The sequence below is a fragment of the Sinocyclocheilus anshuiensis genome, unplaced genomic scaffold (genome assembly GCF_001515605.1).
Source record: "Sinocyclocheilus anshuiensis isolate Anshui unplaced genomic scaffold, SAMN03320099.WGS_v1.1 scaffold1509, whole genome shotgun sequence".
Classification (NCBI taxonomy): domain Eukaryota; kingdom Metazoa; phylum Chordata; class Actinopteri; order Cypriniformes; family Cyprinidae; genus Sinocyclocheilus; species Sinocyclocheilus anshuiensis.
The window spans coordinates 203,221-224,268 of record NW_015547723.1 but is presented as its reverse complement, the minus strand read 5'-3'; the positions used below and the strand labels follow the sequence as shown (position 1 = coordinate 224,268).

Below are 21,048 nucleotides of genomic sequence, written 5' to 3'. Positions count from 1 at the left end.
GCAGTCCTGCTGGCGAAGGATGCGATAGAGCCGGCCCCTCCAGCCGATATGAAGATGGGGTTTTACAGCCCTTACTTCATTGTACCCAAGAAAGGCGTGGGTTACGACCAATCTTGGATCTGCCTGTCTTGACAAAGACATGTGTCTTCACAAGCTACTGTTCAAGACGCAAACGCAGAAGCAGATCTTCGGGTGCATCCGTCCCCGAGATTGGTTTGCAGCGACCTGAAGGACGCGTACTTTCATGTTTCGATCCTTCCGTGCCACAGGACATTCCTGCAGTTTGCGTTTGAAGGACAAGCATATCAGTACATGGTCCTGCCCTTCGGGCTGTCCCTGTCGCCCCGTGTCCAGTATGAGGTCCTGCCCTCCAGGCTGTCCCTGTCGCCCCGTGTCTTCACGAAAGTTGCGGAGGCAGCCCTTGTTCCCCTGAGAGAGCAGGGCATTCGCATTCTCAACTACCTTGACGACTGTCTCATACTAGCTCAGCTTCAGGATCAGTTAAACAGTTTCAGAGGCTCCTGGGGCATATGGCAGCTGCAGCAGCAGTCACGCCACTGGGGCTGCTTCAGGGTTCCCACTACTCCCTTCAGGGATCAGATGGTGAGCCTGCAAGCGCTGCCCCCGGAGGAGGCAGACCCAGCCCTAGCTTTGCTTTGTCCTGTCTGAGCCTTGAGATGGTACATAGACCGGACACAAAGCTTCAGGACCTCAGATCCAGGGGTTGGGGGGCTTCCGCAACATTCCGGTTCCAAGTGGAACGGGTACATTTTCCCAGTGTTATCCAATCTCACTGAGTGGGTAGTGGCTATGACAACAGTGACTGCCCTTCTTGGTGCGAGCCCAGGCCTACACCAAAAAGGGGTGCAGGAGGCTCGCACAAGATACTGGAAGAGGAAGCATCTATGGCGCTTTGGTAGGGATCCCAACTCGTCGGTCACCGACGTGACTTGGAGTGACCGACTGAAAGGGAATGTCTCGGTTATGTATGTAACCCTCGTTCCCTGAAGGAGGGAATGGAGACGTCACGTCCCGTCGGATTGGTCTCTCTAAGTGAGATCCCAATTCATCGGTCATCGATGTGACTCGGAGTGACCGACTGAAAGGGAACATCTCGGTTACATATGTAACCCTCGTTCCCTGAAGGAGGGAATGGAGAAGTCACTTCCCTTTGCCACGGCTGCTGTACCACCGCTGAGTGGCCGGCTTATCGGCTCCTCAGCGAAAACCTGGTATGCGTTGCACCTGCTACCTTTTTATGCTCATGCTGTGATCAGCGGCAGCTGGATGCAATCATCGCATGCCAATGTCCATTGGCTCGTTTAGTTTACACTCGTAGTGGATTGGTCTCTCTAAGCGAGATCCCAATTCGTCGGTTACTGACATGACGTCTCCGTTCACTCCTTCAGGGAACGAGGGTTACATATGTAACCGAGACGTTTCTAAACACTTACACAACTTAAAACTGATCTATACTGATCTATACCTTTTTCCTGAGTAACTGATGAGGGCCTCATTGATGGATTCTAACTTCCGTTTGGATGCTCTGGTGTAGAGACCTGCGCAGGACGGATTTTTCAGTCCCGCTCCCGCAAGATTCTGTCCCGCGCCCGCCTGCTCCCGCAAAAATATATCTTACAGCCTCTTCCCGCCCGCACCCGCACTCGCCCATCAAAAGTTGTCCCGCGCCGCACCCTGTTACGTTGGGTCCCACGGGTCCCGCGGTACTCCCGCGGGAGTGCAGGTCTCTACTCTGGTGTTCCGGTTTCCATAGAAATCCATGTTAAAATGAGGTAAAAGGATTGACTAAACTAAGTAAACTGAAACTTTTTGAATATAACTAAATATACAAATGTGCACAGGGTTAAGCTGTGCGTTAATTTGACTAGAAACACCAGAGACCGGAAATGTAAAGCATCTTTTCGTTATGAGACGGATGAGACTTCCGTGTTCAGGAAAAAGGTTTATATGTGGCTTTGCTAATGGTAAAAAATTCAGAAATTCTCTTCAAACTGTGTTCTTTTTAAAAAATGTTTTTAGATTTTTTGTTTTTTTTTTAAATATCAAATTAATTATTTATTAATTAAAAAATTAATTAATTAGATTTTTATGTTTAAAAATATATTTACTACATTTTATATTTATACTTTTTCTTGAAATGAAAGTATAAGTGAAAAGGTTTGTTTAATAAATGCCACTTGGTTTGATATTTTGTTATATCTTGGTATATTTTGGTATATTTTGATAGTTTAATTAATGGTAAAAAATACTTAATCACTAAATGATTTTTAATAAAAAACAGTAAATTAATAGATTTATTTATTAACCCAGATTTAATAAATAATAAATAATTAAAACAATAATACATTTCCTTATTTTGTTTTGTTTTGGGCCAAGCACCGAAGGCGCGATGGCACCTATTGTATCCGTTGGCGTTCTTTTTCTTCTTCTTCAATACATTTCCTTATTTTGTTTTGTTTTGGGCCAAGCACCGAAGGCGCGATGGCACCTATTGTATCCGTTGGCGTTCTTTTTCTTCTTCTTGTTCCGTTACTTCTTCCGCTCTTGAGTCTATGGCAGCCCATAGAACCGCTTGCGGGAAAGTTGTGAAATTTGGCACACTGATAGAGGACAGTCTCAACATTAACCATAGCAAATTTGGAGTCTCTAACTCAAACTCTGTAGCGCCACCACTTGTCCAAAGTTTCACTCATGTTTATGCTAACAACTTTTGAAACGTAAGGCACAGAAGGAAAATTCTTTCTTCTGAATCCTTGGCTCATGCCGAGTCGAAACGCAAGGTTTATTTTTTTTTCGCTATTTTTAATAGTTCGAAAAACCTACTTTTTCGAACTCGTCCTAGATGGTTTTTCTGATTTTCACCAAAATTGTCTCAGATCATCTTCAGACCATGCTGGCAAAAGTAATGGAATTCAAGTTGATTCGTCAAACCGTTCTCTAGTAATACGCGGACAAATTCTACGAAAAGCATGCAAAAATGGATGTGAGGCTATCTATATCTCCGCAACGGTTTGGCTCATTGAGACCAAACTTGGTGTGTGTTATAACAAGCATGACCTGAGGCTACCTGTTTCGGCGCTGTGCCACCTAGTGGTCAGGAGATATGAAAAATGGCTATTTTTGCTTATAAACTGTGAATGGTTTGGCAAAAATCACAAAACTGGTCTCTTTAGATTCGGTGGAGCATACCGAGTCGAACCATACCCAATTTTTGTCATCCATTTTGGGCGTCGGCCGTTTTGAATTTTGGCGTAAAATGCTGTATTTTACGAATGCATTGATGTATCGTTACGCAACTCGGTATGCATCTTCGACACCATGCCCTGATGGTACTCAAAAAGTTTGGGGGCAGCCCCACTTTGTGGTCAAAAGTTATAATGAAGTTTCTAAAAATGCTAATAACTTGTTACGTTACGTTACGTTAGCCTATTGTAATGGGACCAATGTTTGTAGATTCCTTGGATCATGCCGAGATTGTCGATACCACTTATGCCAATATTGGCCGAACTTCCTGTCCGCCTTTTTGATTCATGTTGAAAACCTACTTTTTCAAACTCCTTTGACTCAGACCATCTTCAGACCAAGCTGGCAAAAAGTTATGGATTTCGTGTTGATATACAAAATGGTTTTCGTTTAGGTTTTCATCAACGAATTTGCTGAAAAGATGCCAAACTGCATCTGAGGCTGTATCTCTGCAAAGCTTTTTTACATATTTACACCAAACTTTGTATGTGCCATTGACACCTCACACTGACCAGGCCACATCATTTTGGTAACAGCACCACCTCAAGAGTAGTCAAGAGTAGTAAACCATTCATTAACCATTAATTATGAAATTTCCAAAAATGCTAATAATTTTTGAATGCATTAGCCTATTATAATTAAACTGGTCTCAAAATATTCCTTGGGTCATGCCGACAACATGTATTATCAAATATGCCATTGTGGGCTGAACTTCCTGTCCGCCATTTTGATTTATGTTGAAAACCTACTTTTTCGAACTGCTCCTCTATCGTTGGTCCGTTTTTCACCAAAATCGAATCAGATCATCATCAGACAGTGCTGACAAAAAGTTATGGATTTCGTGTTGATAGACAAAACCATTTTTGTATAGCGCCGCTACAAAGTTGAGGCATGATGCCAAAATTCCAGATTCTTAGGCTGTATCTCTGCAAACCTTTGACATATTGACACCAAACTTTGTGTGTGCCATTGTCACCTCACACAGAACACACAACATATATTTTATAACAGCGCCACCTATTGGTCAAAAGTGATAAGCCAATAAATCATATTATTAGTGGTTGTATTTATGATTTTTCAGCCATTTTGACTAAAATCATCTTAAAATGGTTTTAATTACTCATTGCTGCAGTTGGTTTGACGCTTGCTTTTGTAGTGCTTGGCCCCGTAATTGCTGCTTGCAGCTATATTTTTTATTTTATTTTATCTCTATTATGCTATTTCCTAATCTGGCTTTCTTACAAATCTGTCATTGTGTACAATGAATATTTGTTGCCTCTGTGATAAACGACTTGCTGTGTGTGTCTCTTTTGTAAGTCACTTTGAATAAAAGCATCTGCTATAAGCATAAATGGAAATAAATTAATTAAAAATAGTACAATATATTCACTCGTAAAATATTGAAGAAATAAGAAAGCACATTAGGTAACATCAGCTATAAAAAATATAATACATGTAGAGGTTACTACATATCGGTCTTCATCTTTTGAAGCAGCTGCCATTTTAATTGTTTTATATGATAAACTGTCAAGTAGAATAATGTAATGCTGAGACAAAGAATTAAATGGTTTTTACAGTGTGGAAAGTCCTTATTACAGTAATTCTAATATTATATGAATGCACCATCAATGTCTTAAGGAAGTTGTGAATAGATTTCTTCTAGATGTGTTTATTTGATTGTTTGGTTTCTCTATTTTTCTTTCAGCGCTTGCAGGCCTGGCAGACGTGCACAAGAAGAGAGAATGGGTTAAACTGGGCTGACACACACAATTAAATTTTTCACTTGGCATTTTTCTCTCCCCCCTCTCTCTGTCTTGTTTTCTGTCTGATTCACAGTGGCATAGGGACACCACAGGACTGGCATGGTTTGTACTGCTGGCACGGGTCACATGGAAAGATAACACACACATTGCAGCAACTCTCAGGACACCCACAGCGTTAAAGACCTAACAATAGGAACCACATCAACACTAGTGCAAACGTATAATTTAAAAGAGCTCTTGTAATATTTCAAATGTGAACAAAGTATGCCAAAAACGCAAGAAAAGACTATGCATTTTAAAAGAGGCATTTGTGCTGGATTCATGAATGGAAAAAGTGCTTATAATGGGTTTGCATTTCAAGTTGATAAATAATAAATGTTACTAATTAATATCATCATGCTGGGAAAGTGTTGATTTTTGCTAATTTTAACCATTTTAACAGTTATTTCAGAATGGAAAAGGAACTACGGTTTGTCTCTCTCTCATGTCTGTCTTAGGGTGGAAAATTGCTGTCTCCCTTTCCTGTGATAAAGCTGTTGCCTGTGCGCTGGGAAAGTGAAATCCATCATGCGACGGAGACGGTTTATTCCACCATTCCGCCCCATTGAGGCCCGTAACACGTATGTGCTCTTGCCATGCATCATTTACCCACAACACCCCTCTCGCTCTCTCTTTTGGTGCTTTTCCACTGCATGGTACGGCACGGTACGGCTCGGTACGGGGTACTGAACTGCAGTGGAAACGCAAACCGTGCCGAGCCGAACCGTGCCGTCCCGTCGTGAGCCGTACCGAGCCGAGTCGTACCACGCAGTGGAAAAGCGCCATTTGTGTCAGCTCTCGGTACCGTCTTTTGGCTAGCTGTAGCGACAGCTTTGCTCACATGCAGTCTTTTGCAGGATTGATCTATTGTAGTTGTTTTTTGTGGGTAGTTTTGTTCAGCGCTGCTGGGTCTAGTTCACAGACATCAACGGCTCCTTTATATTGTCAGACTCCTTTTGCATTGTTCCTGCAGGCTCTGCACGGACATAAACCCACATACACTTCTACTGCCAAGTGCTTGGTGTACTATTTCAACTTCTTTATGACAGGATAACACTTTGCTACCACTTTTGAGGTTTTTCTAGGGAAAGAGCGAAGAATCTGTGCACAGGAAGGTGAAATGACACTAAATTGCTGTGAGCGCTGAAATTTTGAGCTGCTTCGGTTGATACATTGAGAACCGCCTCGGGTTAGTTTGCTTTAAAATATACAAAAACATCAACCAGTGTAGTTCCACAATGCCCAGAGCAAATAAACAAAAATTTACATTCACAGACATGCCCTTAAGAGCTCGTTGAATAAATTGCTGTGTTTATCTGTGGAGGTTTCACGATTTTGTGGCAATAAAACGCCTCCACTTAGATGAAAATATTCAAGAGACGTCTTTATTGGCAAAACAAGATTAAGCAAACGCAGCTGCTGTTAACGTATGCTATCAAGACTTGTTGTCTCCTGTAGCTTGTGTATGGATACGCAGTAATTCACATGTGTTAAAGAATCAGATTAAATTGCAGGAGGTCGCCATGTGACCATGCTGTACTTTTGGTTGTTAGTTGGCTACAGCTTTCTCCATGAGTATCCAATTGTCTTAGAAGGTAGATCACATGAGTAACTGTTGCTCATGTCACGTAAAATGACTAACTTTTATTGAAAACAGTCACTTTGTAAGTCTGAATCACTGCAGATGTAAACACTTAAAGAGATGATTTACCCCAGATTTAAAATTCTATTGTCATTTACTCAGCCTCATGCTTTTGCAAACTTGTATTACTTTAGAAGACCTACATTGTAAAAAAAATCCATAGTTACATCATAATTTTGCCAGAATAATTTAGTAAAAAGTACTGAAAAATGGTTCATCACAAGTTGCTTTTCCACAAGCTGAAGTATACTAATATACAGAAGGTGCACAGTCATTCACTCAAACACAAAACACCATCATGGTAACACACAGCACTAAAATAATGTGAAAAACATTCATTAAACAACAGAAGATATAATATAAAACCCTAATGTACATAACTGATAACAAAAACTATTAAGAAACATGATTATTTAAACAAAATACTTACAAATGTGGAGTGTAACACAGGGAATTCCGGGAATAGCAGTGTAAAGTTTTTGACTGTAAATTATACATTGATTTGTTCCTTTTTTTTTTTTTACTTCTAACAGCTGTACAATTTATAGCATTTTACTGTAAGATTACATGTAATGTCTGGTTAGATCTTTTACAGCCGTGCTTTACTGTTTGCAGAAAGCATGCAGAAGAAGTATTTTCGTTCGAAGTTTAGCGATTTATAATTATTGGGGGGACTAGCCCCCCTCAATGTCTACGGTGGTTATCGCCCTGATCAGACATGAAAATATGTTGTGGCACTATCGTGCAGTCTGTAATGATATGACGTTAGTTAGCAAATATTAGCGATTTTTTGCAAACATTTCTTTGAGTAACATGACCGTAAATATGAACTCACGATTGAATGTAACATAAAACAAATGATTACTTTTCGTTAAAATCTTTATTAATGCCAAAAATGCTTACATTTATGTGTCTTTTTGTTCGCTCGGGCTGCCATGTTGCCGCTGAAGCCGGTTTACGCTGAGATAATTCATACCCCTTCGTTTGAAGTGTGGTCCCGAAAAATCTTCGTTTGAAGGGCTGTCTGGCCCTTCTCCTACCCCTACCCCTCCAACCAAAAGAGAATCGAGACACCCCTCCCCCTCTGTTTTGCGCGTTCACGTGAAGGGGTAGGGGTGTCTCGATTCTCTTTTGGAAGGGCTAAGGGGTAGAATTGGGATTGGGCCTTAGTCTTTAATTTATTATATTGAAAAGAGTGACCAGAATATTAAAAATCACCTTTTCTTATTCACAGAATAATAAAAGTCAGTAGAGTTAGAAATGACTTGAGGGTGCGTAAATGATGACTATTTTTCATTTGTGTGAATTATTTTCTTCTAAAAGATGAATTATTTGTTGCAGGCTGGTCTTTAGACGTGCAAGCGTCTTTCTGCACTTCTTTGCTGTGCCATAACATAAAAAGTCGCCTAGACAGCAACTCTGTAGTTAAAAATAGTCCCTAATTGTTTTCTCGTGATCAAAGCTTGCACGAATCGAACAACATAAACAAGTGGTGACCTCGACTTGTGAGTAACTGATCCCTTGCATTCCCATCTGTGTCTGCACGCGGGTCACTCTCAGGGCCAACATCTCTTCGATGTAGTCAGTGTAGTTAATATCGCCCTTTAGAGTCGCTCTCTGTGACCTGTAACCTGCGAATCGTCAATCCCATTTCCCACTTCTCATCAAAACCTGCTTGTGCTCATCTTAGTGCTGAACGTTGCAAATGTTTGTCCTGCTGAGCTGTGTTCAGGTTGTGAGGGAGCTGTAGCAGATAATGGCATCAGGTGTGTGTGTGTGTGTGTGAAGGTGTCTGGGGAGCAGTCTACACCTGCTCGCTCTCTTCAGTGCCCACTGGGGGCTGGATTCCCAGAATGCCTTTCAGGCAGCTGTTGACAGCCAGCACTGTGCCCTGGCCCCCCAAACGGCTCTGGGGATCAGCTGCGTAAGAGTGTTTGCGTGTGTGTGTTTGAGGGGGTTAACACAATGTGTGTTCTGCAGAGATAGTCATAAGACACTTGTTGTAAGTGTGTATGTGTGCTTGTTTGTGTGTGTGAGGGTATAAAATATGTTGATAGTATGTTTATGTATTAGGGCTGTCATAAAATATATAGTAAATATAATGCAGTGTAATTTTTTTTAAATGCATTTATACTTCAGGTCTTTGTATCAGTATGTTTATATTTTTGTGTACATTAACATATTATATTATATTATATTATATTATATTATATTATATTATATTATCCATCCATTTTCTAAACTGCTAGTTGTCTATATGGTCATGGATGGGGAAAACATCCTGGACAGATGTCCAGTCCATTATATTGTTTTATTTTATTTTTATATTATATTATATTATATTGTATTATATTTTTTATATATTATACATAATATGTGTGTATGTACAACAATGTACAACAAATAAAACATACAAGGATCTAAAGTATCATAGGAGTGTTGTGAGGAAAAAAATCATAAGCTTAGCCAAGTAATAGTTTGATTTCTATTTATTTATTTTTTATTTTTATTTTCTAACCTATATGGCCTTGATAGTTTAGGTCCTTGTATGAAAGTCTTATTTTAGGCTTTATTTATTTCTACATTTATATAATTTTCTAGAGTTCAAGTAATGACAAAACTATATAATAATAAGGTATAATATTAGTCAAGAAGTGTGTATATGAACAACCTTATGCCGAGTATGCTTAATGGGCAACACTTTTCAATCAAACCTCTTAAATTCTTCTCTTTAATTAGGGAAAACTTTTATGATTAAAAAAAAAAAACATAATTCTTTTCAATATGCTTATGTCTGTGAGAAACTCAAAATCTCTATTTCAAAATCTCATGTAAATATGGTTGAGGTTTTTAATTTGAAAAATTATTTTTTTGAATAAATGTTTTCTTACAGTTCAGTTAATGAAGAATCATGTCATAAGAGTTCATATAGAAATTAGTGTACAAATGTGAAGCAAAATCTGCGAGAAGTTTTCTCTTGCTTGGCACAGTTTTAATCACGACCCAATTATGACATTATGATTCATCGCAACATATATATCGCAATGTCTATTGCATCATGAGGTAGTTGGCTGTCACCAGCCATAGTCTGTCTGTGTATATCAGATTGCATGCTCACACATTCCCTCAACAAGAGTTAAGAGACCTCTCGAGTTCCCTCACACAGTTGTACACCGACGTTAATTTTCACCCTCTTGAAGTCCTTCACTTTTCAGATCCAGTTACTGACCCCTCTCACCTCCAAACATGACCTACATAAAAGGTCTGAACCTTCCTGTGACCCACGTCCGTACACACACGCAAACAAGCATATTTATACTCTGTGTCTCGTTGTGAATCACAAGGCTATAACTTGGCTTGAGCTTTAGTCGTTGGCATCTTGCTCTATAAAAAAAACAAAGTCCACTTTTAGTCAATTTTAGTCAAGGAGTAACAGTGTGGTTATCAAGGAAATGCTTTGAGCGAAATGTGATCAGCAAATCTGCAGTTATCGAAAAGTGTTTGTAAGATTGTAATTATGCTGTTTTAACTGTCTGCTGAAGCGAGTAAGAATTGCAGAGAGAGATGATAGTGTTTCTCAGTGTATCTGCGGTAACTTGAGTGAACATGTCACAGCGGTGCCCCTAGCCAAACCAGATCAATGGCCTCCACACACGCACAGGGGTCTCTTTGTTTAGTGTGATCTCATGTCCCAGCTGGCTTATGTCATCCTAGCGCTACAACATTACAGTACAACCTGCCCCAAGGCTGGCTCAGGTAGAAAACATTATAATAGTCTTATAAAGCACATGCAGGTGTGTGTGCGAGCAGGTGAGCAACTGAATAAGATTCCTAATAATAAAGGTTCTAATAATAAAGCTCCATTGTGTTTTTCTTGCACCTTAAGTTCAGCAAAAAAACATTTTTGATCTCGTTGGTATTTATATAAGATGCAGAACTAGCACACTAGCAATTTTGAGTGTGTGCATTTTTTCACTTATGTATTTGAAACCTTTTTACATGCATACAACTTTTGGTCAACTTAAATATGTTTGTGAATCTTCTGTTTGGGTTTATCGGATATAGAATGTATGCAATGAAATTAATTATTTAATTATCATTTACTTGTGGAGCTTTGATGATAATTCCTTGCAAACGATGAATGTTTAATTTATTTTATTAATACTTTTCTTTTTTTTTTTTTTATATATTAGTAATAGCATACAGGTATTTGACTTATGTTATAGATTACTAATTATTATTATTATTAACAGTTTTTTTAAAGAACATTTTGTTTTCTTTAATACACTTTAATAATCTGAAGATCCATTTTCCACTATAAATAACCTTTTATAGAAAGGTTCCATGGATGTTAAAGGTTCTACGTGGAACCATAGGCACCAATAAAGAACCTTTATTTTTTTTAAATAAAGCTTTACATACAGATATCTGAATGCTAATGAGATCATGCTGGGCTCAGACAACTCTTTGAAATATTCCACCAGCCCAAATGTTAAATAGTGTGTTGAATGCAAATGTAGATGTTACTGACTGTCAGTTTTTACTGTACTCATGTGAATCTGTCCGTACTTCCACTAACACAGGGGTTTTATTTTCCCAGGAACTTTGCCACTGCACTATAAACCACAGGCTGCGTCTGCCAGTGTGAAGCGAACACCATGTTCTATGTACAAGAAACGAGGTCTGTGCCATGCATCGCTCAAGAACATTCCATTTATTCCAACGAAGTTCACACTACCCTCTGCCAAATGGCCAGCCAGCCTCTTCACAGGTCCTCCAAAACCTTCTCCACAACACCTGTGATGAGAGATGTGTCTATAGCTCCAAACAGAGGCGAGTTTTAGAGCCTGCTTCCAACTTAATCACAAACCAGCTTTACAAGTCAAAGTCTGTTGCTTTGAATACTATTAATGTTCAGAGACATTTGGTTCTTTTGCTAACTAGTTTATTTGCACAATGCAAACTTCAGCTTAGGATAGTTTAAGGAGAAAAATGAGAAGTCCTAAAGAAATTTCTTCAGATGTGTGGCCTAGGATTTTTCCACATTTTCCAGCTTGAATTTTAAAGAGGTTTTAATGTAGTTTGAGTGGCTATGCTTTGATATGCGTTCCTTGAATCCGCTTGAGAGAAACCCTCACCGCAGGGGCTACCAAGGGGGAAGAGTGCAAAGAAACATAAGCGCACAGGCCCTCCAGATGTGTAATTACTTAATTTCCTCGCATATAAAACAATGCTATAATTAAAAGGAAGTATACAATTTACCACAAGTAAAGTGGCCCAAATAATTTATGAATAAAACCAGTTCAGTGCGTATGACTATTAGTGCAATACCAAAAACAAAATAATATTTAAAAGATGTTGTATCACAACTTTATTTGGTGATGTTACAGTGTTTGTTCCACACTTTGAATGTGGTGTAATTGTTCATATGGTTTTGGGCCCTGCATTAGTTGTCAATACATTGTAAAGCTTAATAAATGTACAACCGTTCAAATTTGAACAAAGTTAATAGATTTATTTAGAAAGGATGCATTGAATTTATCAAAAGACTTTTATATTGTTACCATTATGTTACTTTCTATTTCACAAAAAAGAGTCCAGTTTCCACCAAAAAAATTTAAATAACACAAATGTTTTCAACATTGATAAAAATTGGCTGTAGAAAAACAAATAAAAATTCAGCTGTGCCATCACATGATGAATACATTACATATTAAAATAGATAACTTAATTTAAATTTTAATAATATATTTAACAATATGACTGTTTTTACTGTACAGTATCTTTGGTCAAATAAATGCAGCCTTGGGGAGCATGAGAAACTTCTTTCAAAAACATCTGAAAAATCTTACCAACCTAAAACCTTTGAACGGTAGACTAAGGTAAAATGTGACTGGAAAGTTTACCGTATTACACACACACACTCTTTAAAGTGTCTCCTCTTCCACAACTGGGAATTATGGAATACAGTATCTACAGCATAAGTCAGGTATTGGAGACCAATGGTAAAGGCCTCATGATTTTATGACAGATGACGATCCAATTCTGAGGTGTAGCACAACTAGCCATTTAATCAATAACACACACACCCCATGGACACAACAGGTTTCTGGAAGAGTCATTTTAGAAGCCTTGATTGTAACAGATTTTCATTTAAGCAAAGACCTCCCATTACATCAAGCCTTTTAAATGATCTCTTTTTGGACTAGCAGAACAGATTTCCATAACAAAAGCATTGGGGTTTAAGTGGCATTGTCTCAGCACAAGACAGAAAAACGTTTTGTTTTAGCTGACAGTGAGCCGATGAACTGTCAATAAAAGGGGTTCTTTGGTAGCCCAAAGAAAAAGCCTGCTTTTCATAATATTATATAATCTACTCAGTGTTTTACCTCTCACAGATGTTCTGGCTGCGTGTCTGATTTCACTGTTGCGATGTTGACTGCAGATGGGTGAGTGATGTTTTGACAAGCAACCACAACACTGATATTTGTAGTAGCACAGATGCAGTCTGGCATCATTACAATTACTTTTTCATTTAGTTCTTTGACAAACTGCTGAAAACAGTATAGAAAATGCACAGCACATCTTGATTTTTCAAGATTTTTCTTCAGACATTTTGCGCCACCAATACGACCAACTGGACACGACACGAGCAACTTAATTGACAAAACACACACACACGTCTCACATTCCCACAGAGAAGCAAAGTTGTGTGATTCCTTCACAGTCTCCGTATCAGCCATTACGACACACAAAGGACCTTCATCCCTGCAGATGGAAGTCTCTGTGTTTAAACATTCACAGCCTAGCCTGAAAAGAGTCACATAATTCCAGCAAATTGGACACAGTGATTAGTGCAAGGAGAGAAAAAAAAAACAGAGCCCATTCATAACTTCAGTGGTCGGGAGAACGCAATTATTCCCAGAGGGTTTGACAAATGGTGAGAATTTATGCCGCAAAAGTAATTTTATGTTTGTTTTCTTTATTTTTAAGACATTTGCACAAATCCATCAAACTGTCACGCCTTGTGCATATATTCAGGAAATGTCTTTCAGCTCGTTTGAGAAAAGAGAGTGAGAGAAAAACATTGGCCGCTTAGTTTATTTCTTTATTTTTTTCCTGTCTTGTAGAAAGTTGACACCCGTCCACAGTTGTGTTTTAGCTCAAGTAAATCACGCTTCTTAACATTTTCTGCTAGCTTAGTTATTCCACTCACTTTATGTTCATTTTACCTGATGGGCCGCATTTTTAAACACATTTGCTGCAGTGTTTAAAAAAAGTAAACAGTACATGCAGACATACTGTAAATGGATGATTAATCTGGCACATGCTGTTATTCAAGCAAATTATTTTGATGTTGCAGTTATTGTTTTCTTGTGCCATTTTAAATTAAGGGCCCTTCCTTTCTAAAATATGGGGCGTTTATGACTATCAGGCCTGTTTTTCTAGCCTTGTGTCGCATTCCCAAGAATCCTGGCAACTCTTTTGGATGGATGGGATCCTCATGGATATAACGAAGCACAAAGAATGAATAGAATGGTGTGAAAGAGTGATGCTGAAAAGAGAGACTGCACATTGATAAAGGGAGTAAGTGTTTTTAAAGGATTTCTGTATTTATTTTTTTCTTTTTATCTATATTTTCGGGAAAAGAAAGTCCGGAAATCTATCAGCGGAGAAGAGAGGGGCGGGAAAGATAGCATTAGGACAAGTTTGCCTTTGCACTTTTGCATGACCCGGTATGTTAACTAAATCTGGTGGTGAAATATACCTGCGGAGACAGACAGGTAACCTTTGTTTCATTATGGCCATAATCCCTCTTAATAACAGAGCTGTGATGTCTGATATGCCCCATTACTCTGAGCAGCAAAAGACAAGCTGCTGTTAAACTCTAACAGCAGCCTGAAGATATGTGAATGAACCACACACACACACACAATCACCCACCATATAGATGCAGAAAATATACATGTAAAAGCACAACAAAAATACGCTAAAAATGTTTTTTCTTATATTCTTTAGTGTGTGTGTGTGTGTGTGTGTCAAAAAAAATACCACAAAATACACTTTCATTCAGTGTCTCTCACTTCCATACACTCAGTTTAATAGATTTTAGCATTAAATCTTCATTCCTTAGGTAAAAATTTAATAAAATCTTAAAACAATTATAAAAAGTAGTAAAAACAAGTTTGATGGCAATATTATATCTTTCTTCTAAAGGATTTTTTCTTAATCTTCTAGTTAGTGAAAAATAGCTTATTGCACTTTTTTTTATTTCTTTATTATATTTAATGAAAAATATTGACCTTAAACAGCTATGTGCATTATGTAATATTGTGAGGATACTTTTTAGCTTGTGTTCTCCCTTTAATTTTCTGCAATTCAAAATACCAAAAAGTTCAAGAGATACTTTACAAATGCATTTGATTTTAAAATGAGCAGATGAGATCTGGGCTGTTTTTACACTTTTAATCTCATCTACCAATTACTTAGGAAAAAGCTACAGCAATTAGTGTGAAGCATTTCAGTTATTAATGTCAATACTGCCAATACAGTATTATTCAATCAAAAGGGATGGTTTTATTTGCATTTTTTATTTGCATGTTTTTTTTTTAATATAATTTACATTTGTTTGAATGAACAAAACTGTGAACTCCACAAGTTTTTTTCTTTTTATTATTAATCTTATCAAATATATATTATTCTAATTCTATATTTACAGAGTAGGCTAGCATTTAGATTTGGCTTGTGTGTACTGTTCGTTTTTATTTTATTTTTTTAATCACTTGTTGACCTTCCATATAGCAAAATGAAATAATAATATTATTTTATACAATAATACATTATTACATTACTTCAGATGTAAAAGATAATAGATTAGGCCTATGGTAATGTTAATATTTCTTCTCCAAGGTCACCAGAGAAAGTATTTATTTATTTATTAGATATCTAATAACAATAACGCATGTCTTTTCAAGCAGTTGTGTAAACTAGGCACATCATCATAATGGAAATGAAACTTACCTGTACCAGTCCATTCCGTTGTCATAGTTACGGTCGAAGAAGTGCGGCTCCGCTCCGACCGCGCGAATATCTGGATGCACTCGCAGAAACTCCAGCAGCGCGCGCGTCCCGCCTTTCTTCACGCCGATGATGATCGCCTGAGGCAGCTTCTTACTGCCCTCACCTAATGCACTTAGTTTACCTGTATCAAAATACGATTCTCCCGTCTCCACATCTACATCCAAAGAGTTTGACATCTTTAGGTGCGCCTGGAAAACGTGTCTGTCAGCATCAATAACAGGTAAACCCTCTTCACGGACACTTTCGAGCCGGTGGATCAAGCTGTGGTGCCTCATCACGGTCCATTTCTGAAGAAGTCTCTTTCTCCTCAGCGACTCAAAATCTTTAAGTTTCGAGGCGTAAAATCCCTCCACCGGACCCGCTTCTGTTCTCTGATCTGGGCTGTTTTTACACTTTTAATCTCATCTACCAATTACTTAGGAAAAAGCTACAGCAATTAGTGTGAAGCATTTCAGTTATTAATGTCAATACTGCCAATACAGTATTATTCAATCAAAAGGGATGGTTTTATTTGCATTTTTTATTTGCATGTTTTTTTTTTAATATAATTTACATTTGTTTGAATGAACAAAACTGTGAACTCCACAAGTTTTTTTCTTTTTATTATTAATCTTATCAAATATATATTATTCTAATTCTATATTTACAGAGTAGGCTAGCATTTAGATTTGGCTTGTGTGTACTGTTCGTTTTTATTTTATTTTTTTAATCACTTGTTGACCTTCCATATAGCAAAATGAAATAATAATATTATTTTATACAATAATACATTATTACATTACTTCAGATGTAAAAGATAATAGATTAGGCCTATGGTAATGTTAATATTTCTTCTCCAAGGTCACCAGAGAAAGTATTTATTTATTTATTAGATATCTAATAACAATAACGCATGTCTTTTCAAGCAGTTGTGTAAACTAGGCACATCATCATAATGGAAATGAAACTTACCTGTACCAGTCCATTCCGTTGTCATAGTTACGGTCGAAGAAGTGCGGCTCCGCTCCGACCGCGCGAATATCTGGATGCACTCGCAGAAACTCCAGCAGCGCGCGCGTCCCGCCTTTCTTCACGCCGATGATGATCGCCTGAGGCAGCTTCTTACTGCCCTCACCTAATGCACTTAGTTTACCTGTATCAAAATACGATTCTCCCGTCTCCACATCTACATCCAAAGAGTTTGACATCTTTAGGTGCGCCTGGAAAACGTGTCTGTCAGCATCAATAACAGGTAAACCCTCTTCACGGACACTTTCGAGCCGGTGGATCAAGCTGTGGTGCCTCATCACGGTCCATTTCTGAAGAAGTCTCTTTCTCCTCAGCGACTCAAAATCTTTAAGTTTCGAGGCGTAAAATCCCTCCACCGGACCCGCTTCTGTTCTCTCTGTGGGTATACAGGTCCCGCATCGCTCCGTGAGGCAGTGGAGAAAGTATAAAGACGCGAGTATAGACAGCAACATGACCGCGAAGGTCTTAAAGATGCTCTTGGACGGAGGGTCCGGAAAGACGCGGCTAAATGCCATCTCGGTCCACGGGTGGCATGAGTTGGAGAGACAGCCATGCTAGACTGGCATTATTCAGTCTTGCCATCAAAAAATAAGGCAGAGTTTGGAGCTTGAGAGCATCAAAGGTGGATTAGAGTTCGCACGCGCCGCTCTCCAAAAATCCTTGCGCATATGTAAAGCTCCTTGTCGTTATGTAAACAGTTACTAGTCTGAGAATTAGCTTAGTGCGAATTTTAAATTACTATGTTAGAGGAGTTCATTTGAATTATTTCTGTAAAATTTGTAAAAGTTTGTTTTCACTCCAAATTTATAGCGAAAAAATATCTTAAGTCCAAAATTTAAAAAAGCATAATTTCATTTTTTTTTTTAATTCAGCGTTTGCTTCAAATGATTTGTGAAATTCTGATAAACTTTCATAGCACTAGTAGCTCACACGTGTGTGCCTTGCATCTAACTTCAGAATGACGTCACCTGAAGTGACTGACATGTCGCGGTCCAATCAGGTTCCACAAACCTTTCCCGAGCGCATGTAATTTGCATGCCAGTAACCAATAGGATGCAGGATGGGCAGGGCAGACACCGCCCACCTGTCAGTTCGGCTGAGGAACGGTCACGCTCGTGTTCAAAGCAAATGTCACATTCAGCACCCGTGGCCACAGCCGAACAAATGCAGGTTTGTAGTTTACGCAAGGTGGTTGTAGAGAAATCAAGACATGGTTTGTAGATTCATAATAATCGCCATGTTCACCAAATAAATTAAAAAGTAACTACACTGCTAAGACTCAAATGCCTCGCCAATCAATGTTATAATATTGTTGTTAAGAATGTAAACTTTATTTTACAGTAAATCCCTTACTTAAGTCAGGCCAAAATGCTTTTGTTTGGAAATATTATATAGAATTGTAAGCTAATGCTGAACATGTGATAAGCCATTGCATAGAGGAAAAAATGTAGTATGAAACTGATACGTTGTTTGATCGCTTGTGCAAGTGTGTGTTTACACAGTCATGGTAATGGTTTAATAAGATTATTTCAGACATGCATTACTGCATGACTAAATCAATAAACATTATCTCCAAATCTACAGGGTGTGTGCACTTCATCATTTGTGCGGATGGATAAGAGAGAGAGAAAAACATTGGTGTTCATTCCATCACAGTTTTCACCACTATTTACAGTATCTTTTATGTCCTTACAGATACATCACTGACAGAACATTTGGCTCTTCTTTTGCTTTTCCCTTAATCTGTCATTCTTCCAACTCCGATTACACTCGGCCCTCAGCGCACTTCAGGCCACCAAGGATGACCGTCATTTCCCCCCCACCCCGTTGTTACCGTATTCTCTTTCGTTTTAAATAAGGAGAAGAACACAGCATGGTGAAATAAAAGTAAAAGCAGCGCATTATTTCTTTACAAGTGAACAAGAACAGAACCAAATGTTTCACATCTGCTCCTGTAGTTTGCAGCATTACCATAAGAAAGCCAAAGGAGTGTTTCAATGCAGTACAGCCCACTGCTTCAGAATAGAGATGCAGACCTCAGTCAAAACACCGGCTTGCTTGTGCCAGATGTCCCCGTGATGAGGACACAATGCAAGGGCTGACTTGCATTTAACAAATCACACCCTGGCCTTTTCGGCCATCCCGGGAGAAAGGAGAGGCAACAACCATAGCCGGGCCATCCCCTGAGATGCCCCCTGGGTCAAATGTTTTTGCACCTCCATTATCAGTTTCATGATAAAGGAATGTGCGGAAACGCTGTTTCTGAGTGGACAGGCCAGTCCACTGAAATTTAAAACACAGGCTAAGAGAACTTCATTGCACAATATCGTGCCAGTGTTTATGTATTTTTGGGTTTGTCCTTGCAGTTTTGTTAGTGCAACTTTTGTAGAAGTATGTGGTTTTTTTGTACTCTTGAGTAACACAGAAGAGGAAATCTAAGAGCGTAATTATACAGTGCATTTGGTTTGAATCAAAAATGTAAGAGCATATGTACAAATAATAGATAACTCTCTTTTATCTCTGTTATATTTACTCTGGATACTTAGAGTGTATTGAAATATAAAACAGGCTCAAGTATTTGCAACAAATAATTGCAAGTATCTGCTGTCATTTGTTTAGAGAGTTCAGATATATCCATTTTGAAATCAAAATACAGTTTTTAATGAGATGAACAGCTGTTATCATTCCTTTCCTTATTTTTGTTAATAGGATCTCAATGTTTTTATGGTCAGCAAGCGTAACCTCAAGTAGACGAGAAGACTTCTTATGCATCAGAAATGTGAATCCTGAGCCCCCATGGTTTGCTGCAGTGAAAAGCTTGCTGTAGTTTTCTCTGGACAGCTTTATGTGTGGATTTGGAACATCTCAGCATGAGAGAGACATCTTTACGGCCAGTGCTATCAGAAAAATACAGGGCAGGTAATGCAGTTCAGTCATAGAAACAGAATGGCATGTGAGGTAAAACTCTTGATTTCATGATGTCCAGATAGATAGTTGGACATATAGATAGATTATTGTGCTTTATATGATATATTTGAATACAACTTTTACTTTTCCTGTAATACAGGATTGGCTGGGAGGATTTATACATCCAAAGTCTAAGCAAATGGTTAGGAAATGTATTTAGATACATACACACATCTGTGGTTCAGCCGTGCAAGCAAAGTGTTTTTCCGGTACTGAAGAGGAAGGATTTTCATTCACAACCGCGGAAATGCAAATAAATCATGCTCTTAGTCAAATTAAGAGTCAGATTTAAAATGCTGCTTAAATGTTTAGATCAAGATTGATTGCAAAGAACCTCCCGAGGCTTATTTACATCAAATTTTATACCTTTATGAGTGCCAACAATAGAAACTCAATGTAAAATAGATTTAGAGAAAAAGTGTGACAGTGTTCATTAATCAGATTTTGAATTCCTAATTGTGCAAATGTGATTAACTGTGTGTGTGATTTAGTGTGTGTTTGCGTGTGTCACACATTCCTACCTCTAAGAGGCAGCAAGACTCAACCCAACTTGGAGAAGGTTTGATAGGCAATATTGAGTGAGAGAGACAAGAGATGCATGGGGGTCATCCATAGAGAATGACTATTGCATGTATAACACAAATGTAGTTTAAAAATTATGACAAGATACTTAAACTCTTCAAATGGACTTATGGAAACGTGATACATGACTTCCACAAATCCAGTCCACAAAATAGAGATTCCAGCCGATAGAAATGATATTGAAACTTGTTAAATTTCCTGTGTATATCACTCTAATACAATGCTCTGGTCAGACTGTCTCTTTCTCTCTCTCTCTCTCTCTCTCTCTCTCTCTCTCTCTTTCACATTGATCACACTAATGGGCCTGGCTTTGGAGATGAGTCTCGCAACCTCCCCGTGTGACTCATCTCAGCTCTCCTCTACCAGAGGCCCTTTGAGAAGATGACTCAGTCATTAGATGGATTGCTTTCTTACATAAACAAATGTCAGCCGTGTGCCCGACCTCCCTGTTATACTCTGCTGTGGGACTAGAAGCATATGTGATATGAGAAGTGTAGAAACCTAAACAAACTTGCAGCTCATTAAAGGCCAAAGAGTAACCGTTCATTAAAAAGCAATATCTCTCTCTCTCTCTCTCTCTCTCTCTCTCTCTTTCACATTGATCACACTAATGGGCCTGGCTTTGGAGATGAGTCTCGCAACCTCCCCGTGTGACTCATCTCAGCTCTCCTCTACCAGAGGCCCTTTGAGAAGATGACTCAG

At 38.5% G+C, this 21,048-nt stretch overlaps 1 protein-coding gene across 1 annotated transcript in view; it reads right to left on the bottom strand.

Annotated features, from left to right (window-relative positions):
• Positions 1–16,064, bottom strand: part of LOC107704231 (heparan sulfate glucosamine 3-O-sulfotransferase 3B1-like) — a 42,047-nt gene extending 25,983 nt beyond the window's left edge. The window contains exon 1 of the mRNA XM_016507121.1: positions 15,730–16,064. Within this exon, the coding sequence (XP_016362607.1) occupies positions 15,730–16,064 (335 nt within the window). The remainder of the gene's footprint in view (positions 1–15,729) is intronic.
• Between the last annotated feature and the right edge of the window lie 4,984 nt (positions 16,065–21,048).